General features: G+C 38.7%; 1 protein-coding gene across 1 annotated transcript; it reads left to right on the top strand.

The window, feature by feature from the left end:
* Positions 1-11458: 11458 nt before the first annotated feature.
* Positions 11459-15035, top strand: LOC104439601 (putative receptor-like protein kinase At3g47110). Its single transcript, XM_010052645.2, has 2 exons — positions 11459-14472; positions 14637-15035. Exons 1-2 carry the CDS (start codon positions 11463-11465, stop codon positions 14978-14980), a joined length of 3354 nt encoding a protein of 1117 aa, XP_010050947.2. The 5' UTR covers positions 11459-11462; the 3' UTR covers positions 14981-15035.
* Positions 15036-21442: the final 6407 nt, after the last annotated feature.

Genomic DNA, 21442 nt, shown 5'->3' with positions numbered 1-21442 from the left:
CTTTGTGGGAGTAGTTTTTGATATAATTATTGTTTAATTGACCATTATATCGTAACATAATATTACAATTTATCTTAACAGAAGGTTTAGGTGCGGATGAAACTTTTAAGTGAAGTTTTAAGGTTGAAATCCAATGAGTTCACTTATATATTGTAGATTTGAATATGAAGTTTTGGCTATTAGAATATATGTACATCGGATTCATAGGTTCATAGCACACCCATTTCACGTACATGGAATGAGCTAGGGCTTGAGGAAAGCCCAATTAACCTTTGATTAAAAGTGGCTTCCGAATATCGGCACACTTTTTTTTGTTTGGGTTTTAGAAGGCCCAAGGTATGGCGGGAATGTGTTTCCGACAAACTGATCAGACTCGGCTTCTTTTATCTAGACAGTCGTTACAAAATCAACAACTTAAAATTTATGATGATAATACAAATTTTTTTTTTTTTTAATGATAAATTGAATACCCTACATATTTCAGTACTTTCATTTATCGGGTGCATTGCTTGTATTAACACAATTTACAGCCAAAGTTCAGAGATTTGCAATAAAGGAAATTGGAATGGGAGATAGTATGCTAATCCACTTACCAAAGATAATTGAGGCGTAAAAAATTTCCCTCAATGTGACTATTATATTTAGAATTCTACGATATCAATTATCAATTCCCAATAGAAAATCCCGATAGTTGATTCTTTTCATGAAAATATCATGAAATAAGTAATTTTCTCATTTTTCACCATCACTAATGCCTATTTGTCTTTAAAGAAAAGGCTCAAGACTCTTCCCACCTCAAACTCCATGTCCCTATTTCTCCAAATATTGCTTTCCATCTTAAGACTAAATCTTATTGATAGGTCAAATTGCCCCTCTTTAGATATTCCAAGCCTTCTAGCGCTACCGGCCATCATGCACAAACCCCTCACCTAAGCGTCATCCGGACCCACCTCCTCACCAATACCATCGAACCCTCCTCACCAATACCATCGAACCCCTCTCTCTCAAATCAAGGTCAATGTCACTGTTACGCAACTTGGGTCAAGGCCATACCAATTCGTAATGGATTACTAAGATTAAACCTAGCTCGTACTCTTCGAAGCCCATACCAATTCACAACTTATAGTTCAAGTTTTTAAATACAAAGTATTTTCACTTAAGAATCGTGAATTATCTATTTTTTATGGATTGATTAGATACTCAAGTAAAGTAATGCGAGAATTACTTTATTCCTACAAATTAGAGAATCTAAGGTTGGTTACTTGATTATACTAATTAATCAACTAGTGCCCTTTCAGCACCTATACTTGTCCAATCATCAAATGAAGTCTTCATGCAGTATTTTATACCATTCACGAATCCTAGGAATCAATTCCTAACCAAGCTAAGAAAACAACAATCCATGCATCAAAGGGCACATTGGAACAATGGAAATATGCAAATAACAAGCAAACATTTGCTTCCAAAAACACTCAATCCCTATTGTAAAGCTTAAGGGCTTATCCAACTTTGAGCAAAAGATTTTTATTTTTATTTTTTGGGTTTTTTTATCAAGGCTTTTGTACTTGTTAAGAGAAAACTATTCAAAATTAATTTTTAAGCTTTTTCTTGATTTCTAGAAAAAAGAAATGTTTTGGAAACTTTTGGAATATTTATTTATTTATTTATTTCATTGTAAAATAAAAATAACAAATTTTGATCCGAAAATAGGGTTCGGGCTGGGCCCATGGACGAGCATGGGCGGCCGCTGTTCTGTAGACTGGGCGATGGACATCAAGGCCTAAAGAAAGGAATGGGCTCAATGAAACAAAATCCCAATCTGGCCACAACAAGACGAAAACCCAAAGCCCACTCAACCAAAAATAAACCCAAACAAGCCTAATCAAAGCTAACACTCAATACCCTTGTAGTAAAAACGAAGCCCAACTTCACCCAAATTAAAACTTCAAGCCCAAGGCTCTCTAAATCTAAAATGAGCCCAAATTCCACTACTCTCCCCCCTCACTGTCTTCTTCTTCGAGCACGCCCAGAACCACAAACTCCAGACCATCGCACCTCCTAGTCCTACCACAGTGAGCAACACACGTATTCACCGGACCGATGCCGCCGGTGCAGAACCAACGGCCACCGCCGGCCACCAGCCACTCTCGAACACGAATACGATGATGTCAAAAATCCAGTCAAACATCATAAGGAACTATCATTCACCAGGAATCTTCGTTTCATGTCTTCACAAATATTCACCAAAAGGAAAGGCCAACATCACAGCTATAACACATCAACAACCGGGAAACAAAGAAAATGTGCACATCCAATGTCACCAACCCGTTGATTCCGATGGGGAACATGCTTGGTAGTCAACGGGAGGCCTCCTTTAATGAACACAAACAGGCTTATGTGAGTTCAGAGTAGCTCAGATTCGGAATGGACTATGCTAGCTTGGTTTAGGCATTTTGACAAACATATGGCAGTCAGTTCGGGTACACAATACAGAGACGGGTTTGCACAAGTTTGGTTCAAGCATTTCTTCGAGCATGTGGTGGGCACCGTAACCGAGGCGATTGAGGCTCGAGCTTGCAACGACATTCAGCACAAATCAGTAAATAAACACATCACCGAGACTGAGCAAGGCTCGCCGACGCTCGAAACAGAGTGTAAGTGAGCGTCGGCGAGTCTCTGCCCCTGCTGTCCAAGACAAGGGAAAACAGGGTATAAAAAAGAGGTACCGGCCGCGAGTCCCTACCCGGCTCGGCGACGGCGGTCAAAGGACTAGCCCGAAACGAGTGGGGCTACGGCTAGCTGCCTTGGTGTCGCCGAACCAAGATCCTCGGGGAAATGCGGACTTAGACCGGAGCAACAAAGGAAACCTACGCGAACCCTTCCTCAATTTCTCACCGTCGGACCCCTCTCTCTCCCCGAACTGATCTCCATTTTATAGCCCGTTCCTCCACAAATTAACTTGCCAAACGGTCTCTTGCGCGAACGGCAGTCCGTGGGGTGCGCCGGCGGTCCCTTTCTTTCCTCCTTACTCTGCTGCCGACTGCTGCCCTGAGCTCCTCAACCTGACCGACAACCTTGAGTTGTCAAATGGGCCGAAGCTTCCCTTCCGTTGTTCCTTGGAGCCCCAGCCAGTCCTCCGCCTTAAGCCGCGGTCCCTCGCACGGTCGAGCGAAGAGGGAGAAGAGAGAGGAAAGAGATGAGCCACGGGCCGGGCCAGGGAGGGATGGAAGTGGGCCGGCCCGTGCTGAGTTAGGTCCGGCCCTCTCCTTAGGGTTGCTATATTTATTTTTATTATGATTTAATTAATTAATTTTTTTATTTTTGAATTTTTTATCCTTTTTTACGAAATTAGTAAAATTTATCACCATTGATGAAAATTATCCTAACGCCTACATGCTATGTAATTTAATGGAAATTCTTCTTGTTTAGGGGCTAAAAATTAATCCTTTGTAATTTAACCCTAACAAGCCTATCAAAATTTAGGTGTCAATAATCACAATTCATTCCACACAATTTGACATAGTCTGATAATAATGAACACAACTTGATTACAGGTAATATCAAGTCTTAGAAGGTGTTGGTCACTTACGTTGATCACAATGAAAATAGCTGTCAATAAGTGTGCCTGTGAAAACCTATGCACAAGTCATATAACTTTTTTCTTTAAGTGTTCGAACTATCATTTCAATTACTTCCCACGATGAATGTTGCTTGATTTGCATTACACATATCAAATAAGACATCATTTTTTAAAAGACGGGCATGTCTCCCCATTAAAGTCATCAGTGGGGCAATAGTAACCTTACATTTCAAAACTCTTGTATATTTTGCATGGACAAATACCATCACTTGCCAAATGAGAATTATTATTAGTATGTCCAACAAAATCTACATGTCCCATCACATAAAGGTTTCCAATATATGAGGATATTTAGTGAAATCTCAAGTGTTAAGGCATCAAGCAATAAATTTCAAGATTGACTCTTTCGTATGAATTGGTCCGAATGATTGAGGTTCAACCATGGTCAATGACTTTATATTACTCTATGTGGCAAAAAGAAAAAAACTAAAAAGTAGCTCTAAAAAGAAACTCCAAAAGGAAAGAAAAGATGGTTAGTGGCCTTCTTCTTGCCCAATTCTTACTCTTTCGTATGAATTGGTTTGGATGATTGAGGTTCAACCACGGTCAATAACTTTATATCACTTTGTGTGACAAAAAGAGAAAAAAAAAAGTAAAAAGTTGCTCTAAAAAGAAACTCCAAAAGAAAAAAAAAAGAAGAAGATGGTTAGTGGCTTTCTTCTTGCCCAATTCTTACTCTTTCGTATGAATTGGTTTGGATGATTGAGGTTCAACCATAGTCAATGACTTTATATCACTCTATCGCAAATAGAAAAAAAGTAAAAAGTTGCTCTAAAAAGAAACCCCAAAAGAAAGAAAAGATGGTTAGTGGCTTTCTTCTTGCCAAATTCTTACTCTTTCGCACGAATTGGTTTGGATGATTGAGGTTCAATCACGGTCAATGACTTTATATCACTCTATGTTGCAAATAAAAAAAAAAAGAAGTAAAAAGTTGCTCTAAAAAGAAACCTCAAAAGAAAGAAAAGATGGTTAGTGGCTTTCTTCTTGCCAAATTCTTACTCTTTCGCATGAATTGGTTTGGATGATGGCTTTATATCACTCTATGTGGCAAATAGAAAAAAAAAAAAAGTAAAAAGTTGCACTAAAAAGAAACCTCCAAAGAAAGAAAAGATGGTTTGTGACTTGCACTAAAAAGAAACCTCAAAAGAAAGAAAAGATGGTTTGTGACTTTCTACTTGCCCAATTATAATCTTACAATATTTGAAAGAAAAGAACTTGAAAGGTAGATTAATGTAGTTTCTCAAAAAGATTCAGTTGAATGACAATATAAGCCTCAAAATCTCCTTTATTGATTTATAATTCAACCACAAATACCTATATTCAAGTTAAAAATTAATTATTTGGTAAAATCATCCTCCCTCCTCTTTTCTGAGCCAATCTGTATAGAATTCTTAAGGTATTTTAAGTACAATAATTTGAAAAATCCCTCAACACCAACTTAGCAACACATGCGCACTAGAAGTCATAAATCTTTGCACAAATTGCATTTGAGTCCTAATTACTTGTTGACCCAATTGAGTCATTAACCTTTGCAAAGAGTAAAATCAAGTCATTTTCCAAAGAGAAGGTCGAGACTTGCCCAAATAGCACTCGAAGGTTATGCGACAACCTTTAATTTCGCTTCATAATATAGGTTTAGACTTTATGACTTGACAACCACCCACATAATGGTTTTAACGGGCATTTTCCTCCATTTGGACTTGAATATTCAACCCAACCAAGAAATTTACGCATCCTTGTCTGCCGTGAATTAAGCTTACTATGCTGGAGTGCCCGTCAAATTTCATAATCCATGAAAAGAATACATATTTAGTCAAATCTAACTTAGCGGCCACAAGTTCAAGTAGATTGAAAGTTATGCTGGCCAAGCTGACAAGGACATCGACCCATTATTTCATCCAAACGCCAAAAGAGATAGGTTCTTCAAGGAAAATAAGAAACTAATATCATAAATATGGTATAACCGATGTCATGGCTGAACAATACAGTGCTTCAATTACTTCCCATGATGAACGTTACTTGCCTCGTGTCACACATATCAAATAAGACATCATTTTCAAAAATAACGAGCATGGCTCCCAATTAAACTCATCAGTAGGGCAATAGTAAGCTTTCATTTCCAAACTCTTGTATATTTTGCATGGACAAATACCTTCACATGCCAAACAAGAAATATTACTAGGATGTCCAACAAAATCCCCATGTACCATCACATAAGGTTTTCGATAGATGAAGATATTTAGTGAAATCTCAAATGTTAAGGCATTGAGCGATAAATTTCAAGATTGACTCTTTCGTATGAATTGGTCTAGATTATTGAGGTTCAACTATGGTCAATGACTTTATATTACTCTGTGTGGCAAAAAAAAAAAAAAAAGTTAAAAGTTGCTCTACAAAGAAAGTCCAAAAAAAAAAAAAAGAAAAAAGAAAAGATGGTTCGTGGCTTTCTTCTTGCCCAATTCTTACTCATACAATATTGAAAAGGAAAGAAGAATTGGAGAATAGACTCGTATTATTTTGCCAAATGGATTCAGCTAAATGACGATATAAGCCTCAAAATTTCCTTTACTAATTTATAATTCAACCGCAATGATCTTATTCAAATTAAAAATGAACTTTTTTGGTAAAATCATCCTCCTTCCTCTCTTCCAAGCCAATATGTATAGAAATCTTAAGGTGGTTAAAGTATGATAGTTTGAAAAATAAATCACCACCTAGAAGAAAATCCCCCTACACTAACATAATAGCAAAAGTGCATAAGAAATCTTAAATCTTTGCACAAAATACATTTGAGTCTTGATTAATTGATGACCCAATTGAGTCATCAACCTTTGCAAAGAGTAAAATGAAGTCTTCTTTTATGGAGAACGTCAAAACTTGCCCAAATAGCACTCAAAGCCTATGTAGCAACCTTTCACTTCACTTCTTAATATAGGTTTAGACTTTATGACTTGATAACACCCCCATGATGGTTTTAGCGGGCAAGTTCCTCCATTTGGACCTAAATGTCCAACCCAACCCAATCAGAAATTTACGCATCCTTGTCTTCTGCGAATTACGCTTACTATTCTGAAGTGCCCATCAAATTTCATAATTCCATGAAAATAACACATATTTAGTCAAAATCTAACTCAATGACCACAAGTTCGTGGATCGAAAGTTATGCTGGCTAAGTTGACAAGGACATCGACCCATAATCTCATCCAAGTGCCAAACGAGACAGGTGCTTCAAGGAAAATAAGAATCAAATATGGTGCCTACTCTCCACAATTTTACATTATTTATATTCATTTTTAACGAGCAGTGCACTCTAGAGTCATTGATCCATATTGTGATTAGCCATATAACCAATAATGTGCACATCTCAATAGACACATCAATGTCGCAGATAAAATCGAAAACGCAAACCTAGGTTAAAAGAAATATAGGTCTTGATTATCGGACTAACTAGCACATGCTCCATTGCATCATATCCACACAACAATCAAAGATGAGCAAAGATGCACACTAATTCTAGAACATACACCAAACTAATTGGAAGATCATCTAGAATTGTCAAAATACTAATGTGTCACATGATGTACCCATTCATTAGTATTGGGCATTGATATGTCAGCTTTAAGGAGAAAAATATAATTGACATTGCCTACCAGCTAAGCCTCTTGCATCATGCATAGTAGGAAATCAGCTACTGTGGAGAGCTTTTTAAACTTAGGTATCGCAACCTTTCTCGAGGTGAACCACATGGGGAAAGCTAACGGATTACTGAGCAGGAACGATAGACTCTCTTACAAGGCAATGCTTACGTTTCACCCAGGCTCTCCCAAGCCCATTCAACCGCAATTTGAGTTCTTGATTGAATTTCCAAGTATTTTTTCTTTAAAGTTGCCACCAATATTTTATGGATCGATTAGAAATCCAAATAAGGCATAATAGTCTACCTTACTTTTGCAAACCAGAGATTTATGAATATAATGAAGGCCAAGCTTGCAGTTCCTCTCATTTGCAATCACACTAGAGATGATCAATTTCCTTCGCAAGCAACTTCTCGCAGTCCCCGTCGCCCTCGCCCCTCCATTGAATGAACAAATCCGCTCGCCTCTTATTAGTTGCAAGACTCTGAATTTTTCGCTCGGTTCTCTCGAGAAACATTTTCATCAATCAATGGACTCTTGGGTAGATTTTGGAGAATTGGGAGTCTAACAGAATTATCAATTAAAGTGCTTATGGATATTAGAGTTAGTCGCATATAGAGGATGATGATATGGGTACCATTGTATAGTAATTGATAACTGTTAAAATATATATTGAGTTTGAGTCGATACACGATACCCGATTCGCACACGCATTATTTATCGGCATGCCGAAATGAGGGAGCATGTCTGCGGAGCACTTAATGAGAAACGGCGCGTGTTCTGAGCAGACGAGAAAATTATCCAGCTTTAGAAATTCTTCTCATGGCTGAACGTGCAGAATTAAATGAAGAACATATTTTCTTCATTTGTTTATTAATCTTCTTGACTTTTGCTACATCTGCGTTGCTTTCTCCCCTCCCCTTCTTTTGTCTTTGTTGATAATTGGAGAGAGAGGAAGGAAGGACCCAGTGCAAGAACGTCTATAGTTTTCTTCCCCTCATTAATGCACGCACATGCATGTGCATGCAGGCACATAAATTTGGTGGACGTCGGTGCTGATTGTGGGCGCTTGTGCTGCCATTTAATGAGTTCATATTTCTGTCTTGTTTCTCCTATAAAAGGAGAGGACATCTAAAGACAGCAAGCGGGCCTACTTCCATTCGGGGCAAAAGAATGCTTCAAGTGCCATAATTTTGCCCAAAGGGACACTTAAGTGCCATAACTTACGAAAGGTACACTTAAGTGCCACATTTGAAGAAAAACGGATCACTTAAGTGCCACTTCAACCAAAATCCAGCCAAAACGCCGACGTGGCATTTTTCCGGCAAAGCGCGCCCAAAATGATGTCGTTTTGCATGCGACGTTGCCAAATAATGCAAAAACGGCGTCGTTTTGGGTTGACGTGGTAAAAAAATAATAAAAAATTAATTAATTAAATTAAAAATTAAATTTGCTTAAAATATTTAAAAAAATAATTTTAAAATTAAATTTTGTTGAAATATTTAAAAAATAATAATTAAAAATTTTAAAAAAAAAAAAGGAAAGGGGGAGGCAGCTGAGAGATTAGCTCTAGCCGCCGCGGGAAGGGCGGCAACGGCGGGGCCCGGCGACCTCGGGCGATCGGCGGCGAGGGCTTGCGAGCCCTCGTTGGATCTAGGCGAGGGCCGCGACCCTCAGATCTGTGGCTAGTGGCGAGGGCTCGTGGCCCTCGCCTAGATCCGGCGAGGGGCTGCGACCCTCCCCGATCCGGGGCGAGGGCTCGTGAGCCCTCGCCGCCAGGCGGGGGGTCGCCGGCCCCCGGCCGGGCCCAGCGACCCGGCCGACCCTCCCCCCCGCCGTCGCCGGCCCTTCCCGGCGGCGGCGGCGGCGGCTAAGGGTTGATCCCTCAATCGCCTCCCCCTTTCCTTTTTTAAATTTTTTAAATTTTTTAAATTATTAATTTTTTAATATTTTAACTAAATTTAATTTTTAATTTAATTTAATTAATTTTTTAATTTTTTTTTACCACATCAGCCCAAAACGACGCCGTTTTTGCATTATTTGGCTACGTCAGCATGCAAAACGGCGTCATTTTGAGCTCGGTTCGTCGGAAAAATGCCACGTCGACGTTTGGCCGGACTTTAGTCGGATTGGCACTCAAGTGATTCCTTTTACTCCGATTTTGACACTTAAGTGTACCTTTCGTAAGTTATGGCACTTAAGTGTCCTTTTGTGCAAAGTTAAGGCACTCCAGGAGTCCGCGCGTCTCTATTCGGTGGCCAAGAGAAGAGAGATCTTTTTGTGTGAGAAATTCTCGTTGTAATTACATAGCCAGTTAAATTCTTATTAGTAGAATTTGTTTAATTTCTTGAGTGAGATTTTACTAGAAATTGTGAGGGGCTAAACATTGCGTAAATTTTTGGGTGTAATAGGAGATTGGGAAATATTGAGAGAGTGTTTGAGTACTTAAGTGATTGCAATTTTCATTGTATCGCTTATTTCTATTGTGGAATTCCCTATTACTTTCCCCGTGGATATAGGTACCAGACCAAACCACATAAATCCGGTGTCCGATTTCCTTTTCCTTCCTTCTAATTAATTTACCTATTCGCTTAGTCCTCCATATTCCGCAACAATAACCGACGAAGACATAGTTATCAAAATATTAATGCATTGCATAATGTCCACATTCATTAGTATTAGGCATTGAAATGTCAGGTTTAAGGAGAAAAAGAAAATTGACATTGCCTACAGCTAAGCCTCTTGCATCATATATGAATGAAATAATACACTCGAGACATTAATTCGAAGTTACCATTCTACAACGCTAAAGGTCAAGAACGACGCCTCAAATGCAGATCGTATGACAACGATAAAGAGCATGCCTGTACACATTGATATATGAAAAAGCTACATAATCCAATGTCAAACTACAAATTATTGTATTATAGCCCTGAGACAAGTTCAATAGATATTGATTAAAGGAAAAATCAAGACGTTAATGTATTAGAAAGCGTTAGATGAAAATAATAGTTCCATAAATTATTAGTTGAAGACCAAAATCAACACTGGGTTTCGAATTAATACTTTAAAGCAATTTCTCAACAAAACAAAAAGCAAGAACCTGTGTAGCGAACGAAAATTCCGCTAGTGTTAAAGAATAGCTTCCAAACCAGGACAAAACGCTTTACTTTATATAAATTAATGTGGTCTTATTCTTCTTCAAGCGCTCGATTGAAATCATATAAAATGGAGAATGAGGGAGGATTTTTCACTATGCTTCAAAAGAAAATGGTAAAGTTTTCCGTGCATTTTAATAGTAGAGGTTTCAAAGCTATTATCCTTATCCTTTTTGGGACAAGAAGCCTGAAATCGTTTTTGAAGAGAGTCCACATGACACACAAAATCCGCATAATTTTCTCCATCAAACATCAGCTTTATCACATTGGTGTCCATGATGTATTTCATTTAAAGTAATTAATGAAAGGATGACAATAAACATATCAAATATATTAGGGATCTAATTAGACAACTGAAAGTCGCAGGACAACATTTTGCGTTAATCAAAAGTGATTTAATTGAATCAATTGAAAGTTCAAATATGACAAGACACACGGATAAAAGTTGATAGACTACTAGTATCATTATCTCTTCTAGCAATAGAAACTTCCAATCAGTCAATTTCTCTCAAGACACTTCATATCACCCTTGCAGGAAGGTCGCAACAGTTATCGCAAAGCCTTGTCACATTCATGCCTTGCAGCTTTAGTGAAAGGTCTATTTGTACCTTTATAGAGTTGAAAATAAGTGTGTTTGTGTAAACGTAAAGGATGGGCCATTTACTAAATCAAACGTGATTGAGGGGTTCTTCAACTTCCCCTCGTTCACGGAAGATCTCAACGCATGATTGTGGTTTGGGTTAATTTGTGGGGTATTGTGAATAGCATTCTTTTAGATATTAAAAATTTGTTTGGACGCTCAAAACAAATTTTCAACCTATGAGTATCTTTGAAATGTGGATCATGTAGTTTGTCAGGTCTCTCACATTGAATAGCAACCTACTGTTTTTTCATAGAGACCCCACGTGGGGCATGTTTGGTAGTTAGTCTTTCTTTACATTTTTTTGGTTTATTTATATTGAGACAATCATTTAGTTGCTTTTGATATTAAATACTAAGAATAGGTCCTGATTAGCGAACTGTCTATTGATGCAATCAAAAGATACTCTGTTCATTATGGAGAAGTTCATCTTTATAGCATTTGTTGATGCTATGTTGGCTTCCCTGTTGATGTTTCAGCCGATCATCTGTTCTAGCAACTTCACTGATCAAGTGGCTCTCCTCCACTTCAAATCGGCGATTGAAATCGACCCGACAAACACGATCAAAGGCAGCAATTGGACCACCGAAGCAAACTTCTGTGAATGGATTGGTGTCTTTTGCAGCAACCGCAGGCAGAGAGTCACGGCTTTAGACCTCTCATACATGGGTCTCGAAGGGAGGCTCTCTCCTTATCTAGGCAATCTTTCTTTCTTGGCTTCTCTTGATCTTCGCAACAACAATTTCCATGGGAGAATTCCTATAGAAATTGGTCGTTTGCACCGCCTAAAAGAACTCGTGCTCCAACTTAACCAGTTTGAAGGAAACATTCCTCCTAACTTAGCCCAGTGCCAAAATCTCGAAGAGATGTCACTCGCAGGGAACAGGCTAACGGGTGGCATACCAAGAGAATTTGGCACCTTGCCTAAGTTACAACTACTATATCTTAGCATCAACCCCTTACGAGGTCAAATTCCAAGCTTCCTGGGCAACATATCCACGTTGCAGGTCATTGCTTTGGCCGCGGCCAATCTCACTGGTTCGATTCCTCCGACACTTTTCAATAGATCACTCACCATTGTTGACTTGATGTATAATGATCTCTCAGGGAGTCTTCCCTCCAATCTTTGCTCCCACTGGCCTAACATTCAGTGGCTTCTTCTGTCTAATAACCAGTTCAATGGCCTGCTAATAGAGACACTAACCCAATGCAAAGAGCTTCTCAAATTGTCCTTGTCATTCAATCGTTTTCAGGGAAGCATTCCTCAAGACATGGACAACTTGCAAAAGCTGCAGGAGCTCTATCTTGGTTTTAACAACCTGACTGGCACGATTCCTCGAACCATCGGTAACGTGTCAAGTTTGCACATCCTGGACGTATCATTTAACTATATTGGAGGTGACATTCCGACTGAGATTGGCAAGTTGGTCAATCTGGAAGTTTTGAACCTTGGGAGAAATTTGTTAACAGGCAAAGTGCCTCAAGAGATTTTTAATGTTTCGTCTCTACGAAATATTAGTTTGGGCTTCAATTCCCTCTCCGGAAACCTTGTCTCGAGTAGCGAACCAAGCCTTCCAAATTTGGAAGCACTCTTTCTAGCAGGGAATCGCTTTGGTGGCAACATCCCACAATATATTTCGAATTTTACGAACCTAATTATTTTCAATGCTGGACAGAATCAACTTAGCGGACCCATACCCATGAGTTTGGGCAACTTGAAGAACCTCAGAAGCTTTGGGGTTTCGTCAAATCAGCTCACAGGAGAGCCTTCTGGTTCAGAGCTCGGTTTTGTCTCTGCCTTATCTAATTGCCAATCGCTGCAAGAATTGTATCTGGGATACAACCCACTTCGCGGCTCTATACCAAAATCTATCAAAAACTTCTCCAGATCCTTACAAATGCTACTCGTTGAAGGTTGTCAAATAAGAGGTTGCATTCCCGAGGAAATGGGTTTCTTGAAAAGCTTGACTTTCCTAGCGTTGAGCCATAACAACATAAACGGCAACATCCCATCATCAATGGGAGGACTAGAAAGCCTGCAAAGGCTATATCTTGATAACAACTGTCTTGAAGGACCGATCCCCAATGAGATATGCAACTTGACAAGTTTAGGAGAGTTACAGCTCCAGCAAAATAGGATATCCGGATCAATCCCGAATTGCATTGGAAACCTCAGCAGCCTTCAAAAGTTGTTCGTAAGTTCGAATAACATGACATCGGTCATACCGGTTAGTTTGTGGAGCCTTCAAGAACTCATCTTCCTCAATTTGTCACTCAATTCTTTCAATGGAGGGCTACCGTTTAGCATGGGGAAAATGAGAGCTATAAGCAGCATCGATCTTTCTTGGAATCGACTCACTGGCACCATATCAAGTTCCATCCAGGAGTTTGAAAGCCTTGCTTCTCTCAACTTGTCAAGGAACACATTTCAAGGATCGATACCGCAATCAATTGGCAACCTCAAAGGATTGGATTTCCTCGACCTCTCCTACAATGAGTTGTTTGGCACGATACCTAAGTCCATGGAAGGACTTAGATATCTGCAAAATTTGAACTTGTCCTTTAATAAGTTATCAGGAGAAATTCTTAATGGCGGGCCCTTTAAAAAATTTTCGGCTCTCTCGTTCATTGGGAATGAAGCACTTTGTGGAAATGCAACTCTGCAAGTCCCACCTTGCAAACTAAGTGGAAAGAAGTCAACAAGGGACAAGCAGCTCCGGTTACTATTCATTATGTTGCCAATTGTATCGGTTGTACTTTTAGTCTTTGCCATTTGCTTGCTTAGAAAGCGTGGGAACCCTAGTAAAAAAGCTCCAGTTTCAGTGCAGAACTTGCCTAGAATTGACCACCCGATGATATCATATTGGGAGCTTTGCTTGGCTACTAACAACTTTATCGAAAGCAATTTGCTCGGAACAGGAAGCTTTAGCTCTGTATACAAAGGCACTCTGGCCAACGGGATAGATGTCGCTGTCAAAGTACTGAATCTCCATATTGAAGGCGCCTTGAAAAGTTTTGACATAGAATGCGAGGTTTTTCGCAAGATCCGGCACCGAAATCTCGTCAAGGTGATTAGCTCTTGCACGAATGCTAATCTGAGAGCTCTCGTGCTACAATACATGCCCAATGGGAGCTTGGAGAAGTGGCTATACTCCAACAACTACAACTTGGATATCCATCAACGAGTGAAGATAATGGTCGACGTCGCAACGGCAGTCGATTATCTCCACCATGACCAACTGGAACCCATTGTCCATTGCGATTTGAAGCCTAGCAATGTTCTTCTAAACGAGGACTTGGTTGCACAAGTCTGTGACTTTGGAATCGCAAAGATTTTGGCAGAGAACAAGGTTGAAACACAAACTCGAACTCTCGGCACGATTGGTTACATTGCTCCAGGTACATTTGTTGAATTTTGGCTAATTCAATCCTTTGATTGTGATTATAATGGTATAATATAATAGAGATATATTAACACTTGCCTCTCGATCTTATTACTTATGTCCTAGAAAGAAAAAAATTGATGGCTGATGTTTTTATTTCTCAAACTATGATGCTTGTAGAGTATGGTTCGGAAGGAAAAGTCTCAACAAAAGGAGATGTCTATAGCTTTGGCATATTGTTGCTGGAAGTGATTACTAGGAAGAAGCCAACCAATGAAATGTTTGATGCGGATATGAGCTTGAGGCAATGGGTAGGTGCAGCAATTCCAGAAAGAATGCTTGACATTGTGGATAGTGAACTCCTTAGCATGAATCTTGAAGATTTGACGCTTTTGGAACTCGAGAGCATAGTCTTATCGATCCTTGAGTTAGGACTAGAATGTTCAAAGGACTTGCCTGAGGAAAGAATGGACATGAAAACTGTTGTGGTTAAGCTCAACAAGATCAAGTTGTCACTTCCTTAACAAGAAAATAAGGTGCTGAACGTAGGATTTGGGCACGGTGTCATCTTAGTTTGTACATGGCCATTTCGTTTCGATGGCAGTATGTATAGCCATCTGCAATAAAATTCCTGAACTTCTTTTGAGCTTTTGAGTCACACTCGTGTCGGACTATGGAAGGCATAACACCTATGCTATGTTCTCCAAGTAGAAACATTGTCTTGAGAGTTGGTAGATTTGCAGAACATTGTTTTCTTCGAATCAAGACAAACCTGAAGAAGTAATCATTTTCAATTGATCATAGGCATGTGCTTAGACTTTGGTGGGGCATGCCAAGCTCGACGCCTTCTCGTGTCACGTCAAGCACAACTTATGTGCCTTGCGTGTCAAGCTGGGCAGGCCTGGCCTTTCCGACCCACATGCCAAGCCCGGACCCAGCACGTGTTTTGGCCAATTTCATCCCCTTTTTTCTGTTTTAAATAGTTCCTTTATTTTCACAAAAAATACTAATAATTTATTTTGATCCAAAAAAAGATTATTTTAATTTTTCCATATTGAAATTGTCGCTTGAATGGTAGCCCAAAAAGTCAATAGAATACTTGCATAAAAGCGAAATCAACTAAATGGAACAGATGGTAGCTTGGCCTTCAAAAACTAAAACAAAAACAAAATAGTTCTCATACTATTTTAATTGCATGGAGTGATAAAATATTCAGAGTCATGTTTTTTAATTCTTTTCGAAAAAGCAAACATCAAATAATATCTTCTTATTATTTCAATGATTAAACAAACTTTTATTAAAAAATTATAAAAGAAGAAGTTAAGAGATGGATGAAACTAGTTGTTACACTATAGTAACGATGAAATATGATAGGCCTTTTCTTTTGTCTATTATCTCTTTCTTTGGCCTGTTTTCCATTGTTCTCTTTCAAGTGAAATTACATTAAAATATTAAAGTAATACGTAACTGACTGCTAAGTGGGAAGTCAAAAAGTGAGATAAAACCCATTTTTGACTTAAATATGTAGATTAAGGGCATTTTTTGTTTTTTGTTTTGAACGGCAAAAAAAAAAAAAAAAAAAACGTTATACAATATGAATATGAGTAAAAACTTATTATCATTGTTTTTTTCCCTTGAAATTCAAGTAGAATGATTTGAAGTCATCACTTATTTACAAGAAAAGTTTCATTCGAGTAGTATTACAACAAAGATGGGATATCCAAACATCAATTCATTTTGAACTTCACATTTTCTTTCTCAGGAGATCTACTAAGTGATGGTTACTCATGGTCACTTCAATCTTCTAGCTATGAACCGTTGCCTTGTGTCATTCTTCTTTCACTAATATTTAATTGATGGTGGGTCATGTAGTGCCTCGCCCTTACGTAATCTGGCTTTTTAGTTTCAAGAGTAAAAGATCAAAATCATAAGCAAAATGTAGTTTCTCAAAAATCCATCCCATAGTCTATGGCATAGGGTCTTCCCTTTCATAGGTTCTTTTTTTTCCTCCCCTTTCATAGGTTGAGATGAACCATAGTGATCTAAATGCGCCTAAATTCTGATGTCATGGGGAAATCAAATGATAACGTAGAGGTCAAGTGACTTGCAAAAATCAAATTTATAGGTTCATTGGTTCGATTATGCATCTAGAAGGGTGAGCATCCCTATGTCGCCCTTTCATACCACATCCTTTCAAGTTTTGAAAACTAAAAAATCCGTTATCTGCATTAACTGCAACCATCACATCATGTGACAATTAAGAAGTTGACTGCATCAAAGACATTTGTTCAAGGCAGACTTGGTGCCTCCTAGATGCTCGGCCCACATGATGAGTTGCATAAAAATCACTTTCTATAAAGTGTGCAAACGGGCATTCTTCTTGACCCTTGATCACTTTTTGTGCAAGTATCCGCCCCATGTAAGAAATTCTTTAAGAGAGGTTAGCTTAATATTGGATAGTCCTAGTTAGTGTGTCAACAGTTCAATTGATATCCAACCAAAACCAAAACACTGCAGAAGTGTGCTTGACCCAACCTGAGACCCAAATGGAATATATCCTGAGTGATCGGGTTGGGTTTCAAAATTTTTTATTGTATTTTGTGCAGAGGTTAAGTTAAACATGTTTTTTCACAAACCCTTAGGCTGCATTTGGCAATTATGATAAAATTCAGAATATGATAAAATTTATCATATCTTATGTTTGGTGCATACTCAAGATAGAATAAAATTGGATATAAGGGGATATGAACCGGATAAAATTATCTTATGGGAAATGGAATAAAGGTGATTAAGATTTCTAACATCCATAATATAAAAATTATTTTTCTTGAATAACAAACTTCTTAAATTAACAAAATTAAATTATATTTTAATATAAATAATATTTGAATTCTAATATAAGAAATTCAAAATAACAAAAAGTAAAAATTTAATTATTTAAATTTAATCTTATTTTTATTTATATATTAAAATGTAATTCTATTTTATAATATAAATTCACTAAATAAATATATATTTATATTTATTACATATTATAGGTATATTAGTACGATTTACTATTTAATAAAATTTTATTAGAGAATGATGGAAGGGGAAGAAAGAAATAGAAAAGAAATTAATTATAAAAGAGAAAAGCAAATAAATTTAAAATAGGTAAGAGTGTCACAAGATATTTTACCATCTTCATTTGCAAATTTTTTTTTGTTCATTTTATTAATATATCATTTATACTAAATAATATACATGATATGATGTGAATATATTAGACTTTATTACTGCAAACACCAAACGGTGGATATGATATAACAAAATTCCTGGATTTTATATCTTATCTTATCCTATCCAATCCTATCATGATTAAAAATCCGGACGACCAAACGTATCCTTATGGGTTTATGCATCACACATCTCCAAAGACCTTAAATTCCCAAATGAATGTAGGACAAGGAACTTGCCACATCTTAAAAGAATCCTAAATTTGGTCCAGTCCATCAACAAATTTAAGTACAAATTAACTCAACATTGATAATTTGTAAGCAACAAGGTTTGTCCCAGCGACCACCCTTCCCAAATGAAAAGAGAGAAGTGGGGATTTGAATCTCCTCACATTCTCAAGGGGTTTGAGGTGAGGACGATTTAGCTTCAAGTGTGGATTTGGACTCTCACACTTTACAATGAGGCAAGACAAAAGTTAGAAAGTGAGAGTTAGAATAGGAGTAGCGTAAGAACAAAAAAAAAAAAAACTCAGCATTGTCTAGAGAAAAACAAACTTTCTTACAAAGACCACATGGGGAAGAAATAAAGCAAGAACAATCAACATTTCCATATCAAAAGCAAACAATCAATCTTTGCTCAATTGATCTGCATTTTCAACATGGGTGGAGAAGTCCACTGTCCTTGAGTTCTTTTCCTGCGAATGTCAGGTTTCTCTCTCGCCTTGTAGAGTTTTCACTACCTAGTGGTAGCACTTCAGTACCAAACCCTCACACCCAAATCTAATCTCCTCGGTTCATCCATTAGTATGTTTCATCACTCGATTTTTCTTCCAGATTAACAGTATCCAGCTATGGCCTTCGTTTTCGCAATTCTCTGCTGTCTTGTTTCTTCGTTCCATCCATAATTCACGTCAATTTCTATATCGTTCTCGCAATTCTCCGCTGTCTTGTTTCTTCGTTCCATACATAATTCACATCCATGCCCGGCATCAATGGACGCTTTCTATCTGAGTATCTTTCCTATATCTTTCACTATATTTTACTGGGATTCGTTCATTTCTTAAGGTAGTTGACTGTTTCGTCTCCATAGTCCTTTGCGAAGCTTCTTCCATCCGGTTCCAAGACATGCATGCAGATGGCATCCTCAAGTCAGGACGGAGATGCACGCCTTGCTGCTCTTTGCACCAGATTAGGTCGCCTTTGGTCACCGCAAGAGGCTGAAGTATGGGATGAAGCTGTTCCTGCCGAAACATTGGTGAAATGTCAATTAATTATGGTCGGTAAAATACTCTCTAATCCGTCTATCAATCTACCAGCATTCCAGAATACTATGCAAAGAATCTGGCGTAATGATAGAGTTCAAATTACTCAACGCGAAGAGGGAGTCTATATGTTTAAGTTTAATTCGGTAGCAGAAAAACAGCGAGTATTAGATAATAGTCCATGGCTGTTCTCACATCACCTTGTTATCTTGAAGCCCAGTTGCCCAACACTCCTCGCATCATTATGATTTCAATACTGTGCCTTATGGGTGCACATCTTCGGCCTTCTTATTGAGCGTTGTACGAGAGGAGATTATCGGTAGAATTATGAGGCATCTTGGTACGGTGCAGCAGGTGAAACTTGAAGGCAGGGAAAATACGACATTACGGGTAGGTAGGGCTCGTGTCGACCTTAATTTACAACAGCCTCTACAATCAGGCAAGCTTTTAAGATTAGAAGGTAGGAATACATGGTTGGATTTCAAATATGAACGATTATCCTACTTTTGTTATTCATGTGGGGTTATCGGACATTATGCCACGTATTGTCCCACTATACCTTATGCCGAGTCACAACAAGATGGGAAAGATAATTTATCCTTTGGTCACTGGTTAAGAGCTGATGTTAAGGAACATAGCCCATATTGGCGTGCTTTCTACGATGAAGACACTACCGGTGAAGGAGTTGAGGAGGTCATACCTGAAACTCCGCAACACTCACGCCTTCTCTTACCTAGCACCCCTCTCGGTTTCTTGTTTCATTCAACCAGCGGGTCCCTCAAGCTGATTGTCCCAGCTCGGACCTTGTGCCACCGCAACAATCCCCTGTACAAGTACAGCATCTTAGTGGCAAACATATAGAGGCCAGCTCTTCAAAAGGTAAGACAGCAAAGACACATAGAATTCCTCCTAAGACTACTCCACTTAAGAAGGCCAAAAGATATGCTCCTTATGAAGCGCGTCCCTGTGTCACAACAGATTTTGATGATTCACATTTTATGGAAAATCCTGTTTATGAGACAGACAAGGTTGACAACTGGGCTGTGGTGGCTTGCCCTAAAAAGCCATTAGAGGACAAATGAAACTACTCAGCTGGAACTATCAAGGTCTGGGCAATACCCTGACGGTTCAAGCACTTAGGGCCCTGGTGACCTGTGAAAGGCCTGACATAGTGTTTTTGATGGAGACGAAAAATCAGAACATAGTAATCCAGAAAATTCAAAGGAGGCTGAAATTCCCTAACTCTTTTGTGGTAAGTCCGGTGGGTTTGGCGGGAGGATTGGTTGTTTTCTGGAATGCTCGGATGCGAGTTATCTATAGAGAGACATAATGCCCATTTTATTGACTTGTTATGCACAGCTCATCCAAGAAGTAGTCCGATGAGGATTACTTGTATCCATGCGCCTTCGGTTTATCTTCAACGACGGCATTTGTGGCAAGAGTTAAGGCAAATCGGTTCCTATAATAACTTGCCATGGATATGTATAGGTGATTTCAATGAGATCATGTATCACTGGGAAAAGGTTGGAAAAAAGTTTGCTGATTCCTATAGGATGCAATCCTTTCGATCATTTATAGATAGCTGTTCGTTAATGGATGTTCATAGTAAGGGCTGCGCTTTCACTTGGGCAAATAACAGGGCGGGGGATAATGAAGTCAAAGAACATCTCGACAGATTGTTATGTACTATAGAGTGGAGGATTTCTTACCCTGCAGCAGAAGTTTTTGCTCTTCCTGCAATCGCGTCTGACCACAGTCCCCTTCTATTACTCACTGATGGTCCCAAACAAAAGCGTTATAAATCCTTCATTTTTGAAGCTTTTTGGGTCTAGCATCAGCAGAGTAGACAGGTCATTGCAGAAGCTTGGGATTCTTCACATCTCCAATTTGCATCCCTGGATCGAAAACTTCAGTCTCTCTCTACAGTCCTTGCCAGATGGAGTAAATCGACCTTTTCGCATGGTCGTGACAGGATTAATCTGTTACAACAGGTTCTCCAGTGCATTATGAATCGCTCAAATATTAATTATGGTCATGCAACAATCAAAAAACTGAAGGAAGAAATACAATCTCTATGGCAGCAAGAAGAGCAATATTGGGTGATGAGATCGCGCATTAAGCGGTTGAGGTGGGGGACAGGAATACCAAAATTTTCCATTCGACGACAGTACAGAGAAGGCAATTTAACCGAATTACTATGCTACAGGATGATACTCAGAGATGGATTCGAGATCCTACTCAACTGCAGAACTTGACAATGGACTATTTCCGAAATCTCTATAAGTCAGTAGGCCACCGTGATTATCTCCCTATCCTGACTCAGATTTCGTCAGTAGTTACATTGGAAATGAACCAGGTTTTAATAGCGAGGTTTCTCGGGAAGAAGTGAAAACTTGCTACCTTTCAAGCTGGGGGCAACAAAGGCCCCGGGACCGGATGGATTTAATGGTCTATTCTACCAAAATTATTGGGACATACTCCAAGAGGATATCTTTACCTCGGTGCAGAA

Source organism: Eucalyptus grandis, chromosome 3, assembly GCF_016545825.1.
Source record: "Eucalyptus grandis isolate ANBG69807.140 chromosome 3, ASM1654582v1, whole genome shotgun sequence".
Taxonomy (NCBI): Eukaryota; Viridiplantae; Streptophyta; class Magnoliopsida; order Myrtales; family Myrtaceae; genus Eucalyptus; species Eucalyptus grandis.
The sequence above is the reverse complement of the archived record's forward strand: the minus strand, read 5'-3'. Positions and strand labels throughout refer to the sequence as shown.

Excerpts from the sequence above, each read along its gene's own strand:
- LOC104439601 (XM_010052645.2), top strand. The coding sequence starts at position 11,463 with ATGCAATCAAAAGATACTCTGTTCATTATGGAGAAGTTCATCTTTATA. Across the intron at positions 14,473-14,636 it reads GATTGGTTACATTGCTCCAG|AGTATGGTTCGGAAGGAAAA; the intron begins GTACATTTGTTG and ends TGATGCTTGTAG.